Source organism: Protopterus annectens, chromosome 5.part0 (genome assembly GCF_019279795.1).
Source record: "Protopterus annectens isolate FY-2018-M chromosome 5.part0, PAN1.0, whole genome shotgun sequence".
Taxonomy (NCBI): Eukaryota; Metazoa; Chordata; order Ceratodontiformes; family Protopteridae; genus Protopterus; species Protopterus annectens.
Window position 1 is genome coordinate 624,768,301 of NC_056735.1, and position 14,880 is coordinate 624,783,180.

The window sequence follows — 14,880 nt, forward strand, 5'->3', positions numbered from 1 at the left end:
GAAGGTTGGCAAATGAATGGACTGATTAAGGGCCACACTGGATACCACCTTGAGCATGAAGGAGGGATTGGTCCTGAGGGACACCCTGTCCGCATGAAAGATGATGAAAGGCTCCACTGCCATAAGGGCCTGTAATTCAGATACCCTTCTTTCTGAAGTGATTGCTAAAAGGAAAGCTGTTTTCCAAGAAAGGAATTTTAAGTCTGCAGTAGCAGCTGGCTCGAAAGGAGGAAGAGTGGGTTTCTCCAATACAAAGTTAAGGTCCCAGGTTGGAGTTGGAGCTCTCCTGGGTGGTCATAAATTTTTGGCCCCTCTGAGGAACTGCTTGAGCAGTGGATGAGAGAAGAGGGGAAGTTCTGGGTTGTAATAAGCTGAAATGGCAGAGGCATGAATTTTGATGGAGGAGAAAGACAGGCCCTTGTGAAGCATCTCAGTTAAGTATTGTAAAATCTGAGGTAAATTGGGCACTGCTGTGCTCATCCCTTGAGATTGGTTCCAGGCACAGAATCTTTTCCATTTTTCGGCATAAGATTTTCTAGTACTAGGCCTCCCTGTTTCTAAAATGATATTCATCACTGGTTTACTAAGGGATGGTAGAGGAGATATTAGGTAATTAGCCAGGCTGCTCGGTTCAGTGTTTGAAGCTGAGGGTGCAGAATCTGGTTCTCCTGCTGAGACAAGAGGGTAGGAGTCTGAGGCAGGTGCCATGGGGCCAACAGTGACACACTGTGCATGATGGGGTACACCAGTTTTGGCGTGGCCAGTCTTTTGCAATCAAAATCGTCCTTGGTTTGTCTTGTTTGATCTTTAGTAGTACTTTGGAGAGCAGAGGCAGAAGAGGAAAGGCATAAACTGATAGTTTTTTCCAGCTGAAGGACAGAGCATCCACTTTCCAAGCCTGTTTGTGGGGAAACCTTGTGCAAAATTTGTCCAATTTATGATTCCGGGGGGAGGCAAACAGGTCTATATCTGGGCTCCCCCATTTGCTTGTCAACATGTTGAAAATCCTTGGTTCCAGTTTTCACTCGTGTGGGTCTATGAGGTTTCCGCTTAGTTTGTCTGCCAGTGTATTTAGTTTTCCTGGCAGGAATTGAGCTTGTAGATGCACTCGGTAGCTCAGGACTGTTTTCCACAATGCCATGGCTAGTCTGCAGAGGGGGTAAGAATGTGAACCTCCCTGCTTGTTTATGTACCAAATAACAGTGGTGTTGTCCATCTTTACCATTAACTGTCCTGGAAGAATATGGTCCTTGAAGGCTGTCAGAGCATTCTGTACAGCTAACATTTCTTTCTGATTGATATGCAGGTGCATTTGACTTGGGTTCCATTTGCCCTGAATGTACTTCCCTGGCAGGTGAGCCCTCCATGCATAGTCTGATGCATCTGTTGTTAGGGTTTTGGCGGCAGGGGGTAGTGTGAATGGTAGTCCCTTGTTTTGGAGGCAGGCCTCTGCCCACCAAAGGAACTCTAGGCATAGGCAAGGTATAATAGGAATCATTGCATCTAGATCCTGAGAATGTTGACACCATAGGCTTTTTAGATAACATTGTAGTTTCCTCTTATGCAGTCTTGCATATGGAATTAGAAGAATGCAGGAGGCCATGAACCCCAAGGCTTGTAGTATTTGCCTTGCAGATAGCAGGGTTTTTGTGGCCACTTGTCTGAAGTAGGGTGCCAAATGAATTTGTTTCTCTGGCGTGAGGAAAGCCATCTGGGAAGTTGTATTCAAGCTTGCTCCCAGGAATATAATTTGTTGACAGGGTACCAGGTGTGATTTCTTTTTGTTTATGGTGTACCTCAGACAAGTTAGCACCCTTTGTACAAAGGCCAGATGATTCAAAAGTATGTCCTGGCTTTCTGCCTGAATTAGACAATCGTCCAGGTATGGGTATATTTGAATATTTCTTTGCCTGCAAAATGCAATGACTGGAGCTAGGCACTTTGTGAATACCCTGGGCGCAGTAGATAAGCCAAAAGGCAGTGCAGAGAACTGACAGTGCATGTAGCCTGCTTTGAAGCGTAGGTATCTTCTGCAAGATTCTCTGATTGGGATGTGCAGGTATGCTTCCTTTAAATCTAGTGTTGCCAACCAGGCATCTTTGCTTAGCATAGGGAGCAACTGCTGTAGAGTCAGCATCTTGAATTTTGGAATCACCAAAAAGGTGTTTAGAGTAGACAGGTCCAGGATAGGATGCCATGAATTGTCTTTTCTGGGTACCAGGAAAAGTCTCAAGTAGAAACCTTGTCCATTTTCCTCTTTTGGTACCAAGTGAATAGCCCCCATGCTTAAGATAGAAAGTACTTGCTTTTGGGCCTCTTCCCACTGATTTGGGGGTAGATCTGGCCACCTGCTTGGTGTTGGTAACATGTGGAAGTGAAATCTGTATCCCTGGGAGTTCCCAGTTCTTTACACGAAGAGCAATCTTTCCCCCCAAAGGGGCAGTCAGTTGAGAAATGCTTGGAAGTTTTAAAAATAAGTCATTGAGACAGTTTACCATAGGGGGGAGTTTTATTACTCCCAGATTTGGAAGTGGAGGCCCCCCACTGCTTAGTCCTGTGCGAACCCTGGGACTGAAGCCTGGGAGCTCTGCTGGATCTGGAAGAGGCAGGAAAGAACCAGTTCTTGGAAGGCCAATGCCTACTAAACCTTGGAGGTTGTACTTGTAAAAAATCTTTAACAGTTTGCATAGATTTAGCTTTTTCCTCCATCTTTTTAAGACCTTCTTCTGCCTTGTTGCCAAACAGGTGGTCCTGGTTTAAGGGAGCATCCAGTAATTTCGCTTTAACATGATCTGGCAAGGATTGCTCCTTAAGCCAAGCATGTCTTCTAAGTACAGACCTAGTTACAGCAGCCCTGCAAGATGCCTCTAGTGAATCAAAACCACATTGCAAAGTATGTTTTCAAACTTGTTCAGCTGAATGCAGTAAATCCTGTAAAGCTTTATTTTCAGCACAATCAGGAATCAACATCATTTTCTGTTTACGCAATCCAATAATATGCTGCTACTTTAACATATGAAACTGGCAGTTTAAGGCCCTAATGGCCAAAGTTGCAGAAGTGTATATCTTCTTACCCCATCTATCCAGCGCCCTGGAGTCTCTATTAGAAGGGGTAGGATTTTTGGCAGTAGTAGCTTTAATGCCCTTGGGTCCCTGTGAAATGGTCTCAGGATCCGCAGTAGGATTTTTAAAAAGGAACTTGTGAGAGTCAGGGACCCTGTAATATCTATCAGGTTTTCTGGGAGCAGGAGGTAAATAGTCAGGGGCCAAGCTAGATTCTGAAAAGGCATCACCAACAATGTCTAGTACAGGAGGTATGGCTAAAGGCCTGTGCTGGGGCAGGAGTAAGAAATCCCTAAGCCTCTTTTCAGAATCAGAGAAATCCTGACTTTCCCAAGGAAAATGCTCCCTGAGAGTATGCAAGGTTTCACCAAAAGAGAAATCCTCTGGGGGGGGGGGGGGGGGGGGCAGAAGGAATACAGTCCTCAGCATCAGAATCCTCATAGGTAGATAAGGGTAAATCCTGGTCATCAGAGGAAACAGAAAATTCAGAATCCTGGTCAGAAGTATCATAAAACTCATTCCTAGGTCTTTTAGAGGGGGAAGGCTGGCTTCCCCTGATTAAAGTAATAAGGTCTTCAGCCATTCTTATCATTTGTTTTTTAGGCATAGAGGCCTGAGCATGGGGTCTGGGCATCAGTTTTTTAGGCATGGTTCGAGTTTTAGGCCTTGAAGAAGAAGATGGCATCGGTTTAATATGCAAGTCAGTAGGCCTGAATACACCCTCAGAAGCTGGTGCCTGCACAGTGGCTCCGGACCCATCCAAGGTAGAGACATCCACAGGTTCCACAGTTGAAGCATCTCAAGGCATACCGGACTCCGAATGTGTCTCAGTAGTGGCCTGCGAATCTGAAGTAGCGGGTATCAGGGGCTGCGAAAGTGCATCACTGAGTACCAGCGAACTGTTGACTGGCTTAGGAGAAGCATCAGCAGCAGCTTTGGACCTAGGCGGCCTGTCTTTGTATCTGTCTATCTTTGCGTTTTTTCAGAATTTCGCTAGTCGGATGGCTTACCGAAGACACATCAGGATAATTGAACCGAGCACCAAAATATTTAGAAGCAAAAATATACTGATGACGGATAGTTTGTGGTTTAAATAAGGCACAAAACCGACAGCGAGGCACGTCGTGGTCAAGGCCCAGGCAAGGAATACAGTACAAATGAAAATCTTTATGAGGTATTTGCTTTCTACAAGTAATGCAATTATTTACTTGTACTGACATTGGTTTAGAGCAAGAAAAAGTTTCCCCAATGGGGTACTTAGCTTTTAGTTGAAGACTTCGGTTCTGAATCTCAAAAATGAAAATTTCAGGAGTCGGCCGACCGGCACTTGCGAACTGCTTCTGCTTCGGGCACCGCATGGGAAGAAAGACTGATGTAATGGTGTTGGGTGCATGTTTTATACCCCTGATGACCTGATGTCATGGAAGAAGGGACAGCAACCGATGCAGGACCCAAGACTTTGCTAATCGGGCTGACTGTAGGCTACTGCAAGCAGATAACCCAAATGTGATGACTGCAACAGTGAAACACGAAGAACATCAGGTTGATTCTATTGTAGGATGACTGCACCAAGACAAAATTTTGAAGCATCACAGGAACATCATAATATCTGAGAGTTGGTGGACTTGCAATTCTTTGTTTCAGGACATCAAATGTTCTTTGGTGTTGCTTTAACAAAGACCAGGATACATTTTTATGTGTCATCTCTCTTGGTGGTGCTGATAGTTGGCTCAAGTCTGGAAAAAACTTGCTTCGAGAGTTGACCATGCCAAGAAAACATTGCAGGGCTTGAACATTGTCTGGTGCTGGCATCTCGAGAATGGCTGCTTGTTTTGAAGGTTCTGGTCATAAGCCTGTGCTAGTAAATAAATGACCAACATAACTTCTTGTACCTTGGAACTTGCATTTCTGTGCCTTGAGCTTAAGATTCACTTGACGTGCCCTTTCCAGAACTTTTCTGAGGTTTCAGTCATGCTCTGCTTCATCACAACCTCCTACTATTATGTTGTCTACTATAATACCACAAGGATACTCAGAAAAAATTTGCTCCATTGCTCGTTGAAAGATTTCACTTGCAGAATTTATCCCAAATGGCATTCTCAAAAATCTCTACCTGCTAAATGGAGTACTGAATGTAGTGAGCAATGATGATTTCTTGTCAAGCTGAATTTGTCAAAATGAACTCTTGCATCTAGGACAGAAAAAACAGTGGCATTTGGCATCAAGGCTGGAACTTCTTTGTGCACATTGGATGATGAGGTCTTTTTAACGCTTTGTTCAAATCTCATGGGTCCATACATATTCTGATGTCATCTGAGCTTTACTTATGAGCTACCACCATGGAAGATACCCATTCAGTTTCAACTGGACAAATCACACCTTGCCCCACCATTTTATCTAACTCGGCTTTGACTCTGTTCTGCATGGCTATTGGAACTTTATGTGCTGGCATGATAACTGGACTGACCTCTGGGTCTAACTTCAAGGAGTACACTACTGGAAGCTTGTCTAGTTTGTCTTCGAAAAGATCAGCATAGGTAGAAAAAATGTACTGGGGAAAATTAGAGTAGTGGTCTTTTAAGCTGACTTGGTGAACTTCCTTATTAATTGAAAGCAGTCTCATTTTCAAACTGTCTCTGAGCCCTAATAATGACTGGATGTGCCTCTTGACCACATAAAATAAGTTGTTTCACATTAACAAACTCTAGCAAATGTTTCTACTGACATAACATTGCACTTGGAACCTGTATCAACTTTGAGCTCTATAGGTTTGCCTTTTATCTGAACAGTACAAAATACTTCATTCTTTGCCCTTAAATCTACTGCACTGACTATTTCATGAAGCACTGACACACCATCAACATAAAGAGTAGTCTGTGACGCTACGTCATGGTTTTCTAATGGATCAACTCATTTCTTAAAATGTTCCCTTTTAATAAAAGAATGTGGACTTTCTGATTTACAAAATCTTTTAACTTATTACATCCGAGTGACGCCTCCAGGTGCATCTGCAGTTAGCCCCTACTGCTCCTCTAGGCGTCAAATATTTCTTGCTCATACTTGCATTAATAATTCCAAAACCACGCTACATACAAGGTATCAGAATATTTTATCTTGAAGCATACATGATGGCAAACACAATTGTACTGATATTTGACCTCTGTCAATGAGTATTTATTAGAACTGTAAGGTGATAACTTCATTTTTAAAGGTTTAGGCCACACCCACTAGGGGTTAAAGGTACACACTCAAAAGACTTGTATTGGAGGGAATGAGTTTGATTCCATTTATTGCATTTGTGGCATTGTTGCCCAAAAGCTAAACACTTTTCCTTTTTAGAGTCATGGCTTCCACCACAATTACATTGGTAATGAAACTAGGTTGGGGCCCAAGCCTTGAGCTTGTTATCTCACTCTTGTGCCTTCGCTGAAGTTTGGGCGTCGGGCTGGCAACTCGGCACCATAAAAATCTACTGCCAATCATTAGCGGACCGGAGTTCCGCTGTGGCAATCCCTAACTGGGAAAAGACAAACAACAACAACCATCACAATGTTGCAACTGCAGTGTGCAACAATGGATAGTCGAAAGTAAGTCTGCACAGGTTTGTATGTGTGAAAAAAGCATGCTGAATGCACAACAGCGAATAGTAGTGTGCGTTCGCTGTTTTGAGTTCGGCATGTTGGATGGAGATCGCACTATACTGGGGACTGGGAACTGTACCCTTTCCTGCATTACAGTGTCATTTCAGAGTTTGTATATATAAGTTGCAGGGGGTGCAGGGGTGCTTGCTCCCCTGCAAAACGTGTATTGTATCCCACTGGATGCAGTGGTATTTTAGAAAAATGTCAACAATTCAAAATCGAATTGTTGACATTTTTTTTTTGTTCGTTCTTTTTCTCAGTCAGTATCATAATAGTGTAGATAGTAAACCTATATATCTATACACACACACACACACACACACACACACACACACACACACAACAGTTCACTCTGTCAACTGCTGACTTTGTTAACATGTACTGCTGTATTTTTTTAAAGACTGCACTCTTCAAGTGTTGAGCTGATCAATCATAGCAATAGTGTGTCTGTGTTAATACCAAAAATTTCAGATAAACAAAACGTTTCATTATTAGGAGTGGGAGTGTGTGTGTTAAGTTTTTGTACATTAGGGGGTGGTTTTAATGTTGTAAATGAGTGATAATGTATGAGAAGTGTGTCCGAGGGCCTTGTACACTGGCAATTTTAGGGAAATGTGTTTTTGTAAGATTGAGTTGCAGTTATGGTTAAGGGTAAAGTTAGGGTTAGCACACATGTGGGAGGTACTGCGAGTGGGTGAAGCATGGCTGAGGAATATATTTGGGGGGGTTATAATGGACTCACAACTGTCTTTCAAAAGTCATATTAATATAATGTTATGTAAAATGTCTGCAAAATTGCTATCTGTTTATAAAACAAATGTTAAAAACAAGTTCTAAATATTTCTTCCACCGCATTCTGTTATGGAGGCCTGATCAACAAATCCAGGTGTCGAAACAAATGTGCTAAATAATGACTAAACCAGCTTTATGATCCTTTCTACTCTTCAGAAGGTAACATGAAAATATATGCATTTTTTCAAGGGATAACTGCTCACTCAACAAATTCCAGAACTATGAAAAGCGATACCATATCTTACTATTGTTCTTTAAAAATAGGGACTAAATAGTTTCTTACCTGCTAACTGTCAGTTATGTCAACATCAACGTCTTCAAGGCCAATGTCTGCTGATGGAACACTTGCAGAGTTTTCTTCAGTACTCTGACTAAAAGGAAATGAGAGGTTAACATGCCATGCACCAAACCTTATTCAAATACACAATATCATATTTGGAGCAAGGGTTGATCTGTTGACATAGCAGTTACATCCCACTACAGAAACTGATTACCTGGATTCAGCAACAGACTCAGGGGTAAGTAGCCCTAAAGCAAGGGAAGCACTAACTATCCAGATTACAGCTTGTTTCATCACCCCTGAATATAAACTTTCCCATTAAACTTCTAATCAGGAAATACCTATGCAAATCCTCAGACATTCTGCTGTCTTCACTGCTGTAACAATACTCATGATTTGACTATATAGTAGGAACTGAAAGTTCAGCATCTTGGGAAAAGGGACAATTGCAATTATCTCTATACTACCCCTGAGAAATGGTGCATACACTCAGCAGAAATGGGTAAATGGATCTCACCTAGACAGCTTAAGAAACAGTTATATAGTATGCAAATCCCTGCATTGTGAATGAAAGTAAAATTTAAAAAATCCTGGAACTCCTATACAGCCAGAATTAAAATTCTTAGAGCAGGTGGTCAGTGCTTATTTAGGCCTTGTTATGCAGAGCTGTTGCTAGCTCAACTAGTGACATGGGTGTTTCCCACACTGGCATCCCCTTAACCCAAAGATGAGGACCAAAAAAACCCCTCTTGTCAGAAGTTAAGGATCTGACCAAAAAAGTGTTTTTGGAACTGCAGAAGTGCAGCAATGGCCTGCTTTTGGCAGTTTTTAGAATTTAAAAGCATTCATCTCATTAATTTATGAGGCTGCAGTATCAGTATCAATTATTTAACAGAATGCTGGTGCTGCACTTGCTTGACTGCATCTATTGTAGCCATCCCTTTGCCCCACCCTAGCTATGCTACCACTGTTATGCTTGCCTTGGTTAATCCTCCTCACACTATCCTCATTATCAGACCAATCAACTCACTTGGAATTAATCCTTGTATTTCTTACAGACACAGCTCTAAAGGGCAAAAGATGGCACAACTAAATCTTAACTCTTTTTGGTTCCTCCCCAGACCTCAGTGTTAATGGGCTTGCCACTTAACAGCTACTCTCTAACCTACTCCACATTTGCTGTAGCTGATCATGGATCCTTATTGTGTCCTGGGGGCTCAGCTCATCTGAGTTTCTGTCCAGGGGAGATTTTTATGTCCTATCCACTCCATTTCCCTGTCCTTATGCTCACTGATTACAGTCGAGGGCAACTTCCCTCTTAGGCCATACTTCCCCTTAGGAAGCATATCAGTGAGTGTTCTTCCACCTTAGGTGGGCACACTCATCCCTTCCCTGCCACTCTGTCAGTCACCTAAGCTGCTAATCAAACCCGAATCAGCTATGTGTGTTGTCAGAGCTTTATCCCTCTATGCCACCAGAGTGGCTTTAAATCTTAACATCTTAAATAATAAGTGGGATCTACTGTAGACAAGGCTTCTCCAACAAAATCTAAACATTACTGTGACATAAAGATGCAATTTGCCTGTCAAATGATAAAAGGAATCAGTACTCTTTATGCTTCCACAACATACCAAGCCAAAGGATAAGAGGGCAAACATATGCTACTTCCACAGAAAATGAACACATTACAGTTAATCCTGTGAGAAAAGAAAAATCTCATCTATTGAAGACACCTTGAACCAGTTTGTAGTATACTACTAACTAGTGGACACTCCAAAATATACATTGCAGCCCTGTATATACCCCACCTACATCAGTTAAACTGAAGAGATAGTAATTATTTTTTGCTACTATGTAAAAAAAATTACTTTACCTTACTTGGTGACTGCAACCTAAATTATCTAGGTCCCAGTAAAGCTCAGCTGGATAGATTTTATTCCCATGATAATCATCTTCAGATAATCTGTGAACTGACTATGCCTAACACTCTAACAGGCTCACATACCCTGCTTGATGTGGTCACAACCATTGTTTAGTGGAGATGCTGGCAATCTTGTGTATGATTATCAAATGTTCTGACTGCTTCTTTTTTTTCCCAACATCTTTATTAAATTTCCACGAGACAAAGGCAATCTTACATTTATATAAATGAAAAACATACAAAATGAAATCACTTTAAATGCAAACAGTTTACATTACAGACATCACTGAAATAACTGTAGTTGTAAACATTACTAATCACTTATAAACATTCTAATCACTGGCAGTTAAGTATTATATAGCTCATTCAAATCCTCCTGCTTAAACCTCATTCCTGCTCTGCATATACTTTTCTCACAATTCCCATTTTTAGGTAGTTTGCTCTTTCCCTTTTCTAAGATCCCAATTCCAGTTGTTTTATCTCAGTTACTATATTCTACTTCTAGTAAAGTTGGTTTAGACTTGGATTTCCATTTTCTAGTAATTGCTTTTTTGGCAGCGACCATAATTAGACTCAGCAAGGCTTTACTATGTCTAGGCAATTCCGATTCTGTAGCATAACTCAAAAAAATCATCTCCCCAGTCAGTCCAATCCGCCCACCTAGCATTTCTGACAGAGCAGCCCGCAGGGGAATCCCAAAAGTCTGCCAGCTCATCACACCTCCAAAAAATATGCTCCAAGCTATCTATCTCCTTCTTGCCCATCACACCTCCAACATTTGCTATCCAACTGGATTTGGAGCCTACTTGGGACATAAAAATACCTATGGAAACATTTCCAGGCAAAGATCCTAAATCTTCTAGACTTTGTTGCATATTTGGGAGATATACATATATCCCCCATTGTCTCTTTCTGAACTGCTTATCCAGTCTCTCTTCCCAATCCTTTCTAAGCTCCTCTGATTGATTCTTGTAATTATAATGCAGTATTTTATATGCTTTACTAATTATTCCTTTTTTAACGGCAGCTTCTGTTCTACATTCTATTAAATCTACCAGTGCTGATCTTTCATTTAGGAGCCTCCTATTTCTTTCCCTTTGCCTATATTCTGATATCAATCTTTGACAGAGAAGGTAATTTCTAACCTGCAGTCTAAATACATTTTTGGCCTCTTCCCATTCTATTACCTTTCCTTCTCTAGCCATTTGTTCCCAATACCTTGGTTCCTTTGCCAATTATCAGCTCCCTCTTGCCTATTATTTGTACCCCTACCCACAGTCAACCCTATCGACAAAATCTCTTTTCTCCATTCTTGTACTGGTTTGGTTCCCTGCTATTTTATGAATGTAATGCTCTGTATGATTTTGGTTGTTCCCCTTAAGAGTCGGCATCCAAAATCCCAATCGCTCCTTATTTCTTGAGCTTCCTCCCTGCGTCATCATCATCATCCCTTTCCACCTTGAATTATAGCTTTCTGCCTGTGCTATGTATAAGAGTCTTAACCGTGTTGCTCTAAAATACCCCCTCAAATTAGGTAATCCTAGTCCACCTTGTTCTATTGGTAGAATCAGCTTATCCCACTTGACCCTTGCTGTCTTCCCTTCCCAGATAAAATCCTTCAACTCTTTTTTAATTGCTGTCCACAATTCCTTCTCCGGTTGATAAAAGTATGCCTGACTTGTGTACAAGACTAAAGGGACTAAAAACATTTTAATGGCTTGTACCTTAGTATCCATATCCATATAACAAAACTTCCAGTTTCTCAATTTTTGTATTATCTTCTGTTTAGTCTCTTCCCACATATCCTTAGCTGCAACCACTGAGTCATTTCTAATCCATATTCCTAAATACTTCATTTTTATCATGTCCCCATAAATATGGATATTGTTGGACCAATTCGTGTGTGGGTACATAATTCACCGCTACTGCCTTTGTTTTAGCTTCATTAATTTTGTATCCTGAGAGGATTTGAAACTGTCTTAAAATGTTCCACAACACTGTAATGTCCCTTTCTGGTTTTGTCATGTATAGAATAATATCATCTGCAAATAGAGCCAGCTTTCCTGACTGCCATACCAATTATATCCTTGAATTTCTGAGTCCCTTATTTTCTTTGCCAGTGGTTCTAAATATAATGCAAACAACAAAGGGGAAAGCGGACAACCCTGCCTGGTTCCTCTACTCAAGCAGAAATTATCGGAGAGGACCCCACCCACTTTAATTTGCACATCCGATCCCTCATATATTCTTCCAATCAACCGTATAATTGTATCAGGGAAAGCAAATGCTTCCAATGCCCTGCTCATTGAAGTCTTGTCTACTCTTGTCAAATGCTTTCTCTGCATCAAGACCCATCAATAACAGTGGTAAGTTCTTACATTCTGCTTCCCTCTGGATCATCAATGTTCTGTTAATATTGTCAAATGTTCACCTTCCCTCCACAAAACCACACTGATCCATATCTATCAATTTTGGTATCACTTTTGCCATTCTTTTAGCCATTATAGACATAAACACTTTATAGTCATGGTGTAGTAATGAAATGGGCTTGTATGAAGCTAGATCCAATGGATCTTTACCCTCTTTAGCTATTACCGTTACCACCGCCTTCTTCCAGGATACTGGAACTTCTCCTCTTAAAATACTGTTAAACAAAACCTTTCAGATCTTTATCATTTTTTTCCCTCCTAACTTCCAAACTTCCCTGGAATACCATCTATTCCTGGGGACTTTCCTGTAGATTGGTTATACATAGCCATTTTTATTTCATCCCTTCCTATCCTGTTAGTAATTGAGGCTCATCTACCTCTAACTTTGGCATATTTAATTTTTTCCATAAACATTTCCATTTGTACCTTTTTTTGATTTCCATATTTCTCTGCTTTATACAAATTTTCATAAATTTCTGAAATACTTCTAATACTTCTAGTACAGGGTCTCTTGTTAAATTCCTTGTTATAGGCTCCCTACGCTTGGTGACTGCCCTTTCCACTCTGTGTTGCCTGTGTTGCTGTGCTAAAAGTTTTTGTGCTCTACAATTATTATTAAAAAAACAGTTGCTTAACAGCAATCTTTCTAAACTCATGCATATTATCGAGGTAATCCCTTATTTTCTGTTTAGAATTCTGCAGTTGCTCCTTTTCTTGTTCTGAGAGATTTTCCGTTTTGCAATACTTTAACAATTGTCAATCCTCTAAATAATTCTTGTTACTGTTTAGCCATATCTCCCTTTCTTTTATTTCCAACCTAGTTTTTAACTCCACTTTAATTTTATCCCACTCCTTAGCTATGTTTTCAGAAGACAAATCTGTCTTCTCTGGTAGCTCCTGAAATAAGTCCACAACCCATTCCTTAAATTCCTCTCTTTTCAACTGGTAGGTGGGGAAGCACCGGTGTCTCATTTTCATTTCATTACCTTGCATTTTTATTTTAGTTATTATTGGTGCATTATCTGAAATAGTTATTGGGTGCATTTCAAGATCTTCAATTAAATGTAGATGTTCCTGTGAGATATAAAATCCATCTAGCCTAGCCCAGTTTTTTTATCTCATTGAGTAATATGTAAATTCACTCCGAACTCCTATTACTGAATTCACATCTTCCATGCCAAACATTTTCATAAATTTCTTCAAAAATCTACCCTCCCTTGTTATATTATCCCTTCTAGGCCCCCAGACACATCTTCACTGTTACAAACCAAATTCCAGTCTCCACCTATAATATTCCTTGCTGAAAGTTGATTATTTCTCCCAAAATTTTCTTAAGCTCCATTACAGCAGTTTTAGGGGAGATGTAAATACATGCCAGTGTAATCCTCCTCCCTAGCCAGTAGCCATTTAGTACTATGTATCTTCCATTATTATCTTTTTTTCCTCTTCTGTCACTATTGGATCTCCTCTTGCAATTAATATACTCCTCTTTTCCTTTGCCCCAAATATTCCACTGAATAACCATCCTGAAGACCTTTCTTTATCAAATTCACATGTTCAGTTCTTTACAGGTGTGTCTCCTGTAGCACAGCTATTTGCACTCTGCATTTTTAATATAGTTCACTACTCTTTCTTTTTTATTTTTATCTGTAAGACCATTTAGACTGAAAGACTACAGAACGCATAATTTTCTTATATAGCTATTATTACCACCTTTTATATATAACTGCTGTTTTGCTAAACGTCTAGTTCCAACTTTTTGTTACATGTATATAATGTCCGGCAGTTTGATCTTTTATACAGTTGTTTCATGGCATATCCATTTGTGCCTATGTCACATCTTACACAACTTTTTGCTTTTTTGAAAGCCCTCAAACAGAACAAACAACCCTCCCCAAAAAAACCCTCTTAAAACCTATGAACTTTACAGTAACACACAAAACTATGATCTTCAAATATTGAAGTTTTTGCTTCCTGACAAGAACATAAGTTCTAAGTTGATCGCTTCACAGACAAGTAAAATTTCACCAAAAAGAAAGGTTAGTCATGCTAAGACCCATGGTACAGCCTGTGCTATTAGTAAATGCTATTTAATTTTTTTATATCTATATAACTCTCCCAGTTGAGAAAACACTTGAATGCTTTCAGTAAACACTTTCTCTAAGCCATTTTTCTTTATCAAATTGTCTTCTAGCGACATGCAAACCAGACAATGAACTGCTAAGGGTACCTTGTTTATCAGAAAGAAAGACTTACATTATTTAATATTCTTTTTCATTTACATGTTTTGTAGTAAACTTGTTGCTGGATAATTTCTGTGGTTTTTACCCAGTCATTTCTAGCACATTGATTTTTATTTTGTCATACTATGTTAACCAGACCCTTGTGCTTCCCCCATCTCCTCCCCTCCTCATTCTTTTTTCATTGCAGTATCGACATTTTTCAAAACTGGACAAAGAAAAAGAGAGAAGGGCGAACAAGAAAAAAGCAAAAAAACAAACAAAAAAAAAAACAAAAGCACCTGTTTATATTAGTATCCCCAATGCATTTAAAAAAAACTGAGGGAAGTTTACTTCAAGTCTAACTGGTTTTGTATTATCTTTAAAGCTGTCACAACTGGGAAAACCCCTGATTGTTTTCAGGGACAATTATGTCCTAGCCAGTTTCTCTGTTATTTTTTTTTCTTTTCCTTCAGCCAATCACCTTCCACCAGACTGTCTCCAGTTTCTCTTTACCAGACTGTCTCCATGGAGA

The 14,880-nt window shown here is 40.1% G+C and overlaps 1 protein-coding gene across 3 annotated transcripts in view; it reads right to left on the reverse strand.

The window, feature by feature from the left end:
* LOC122802711 (cohesin subunit SA-2-like) overlaps positions 1-14,880 on the reverse strand; it is a 1,740,876-nt gene that overhangs the window by 43,131 nt on the left and 1,682,865 nt on the right. For all 3 annotated transcript variants that reach the window (XM_044072465.1, XM_044072464.1, XM_044072463.1), the window contains one exon: positions 7,780-7,867. In XM_044072465.1, the coding sequence (XP_043928400.1) occupies positions 7,783-7,867 (85 nt within the window). In that variant the 3' untranslated portion in view covers positions 7,780-7,782. The remainder of the gene's footprint in view (positions 1-7,779; positions 7,868-14,880) is intronic.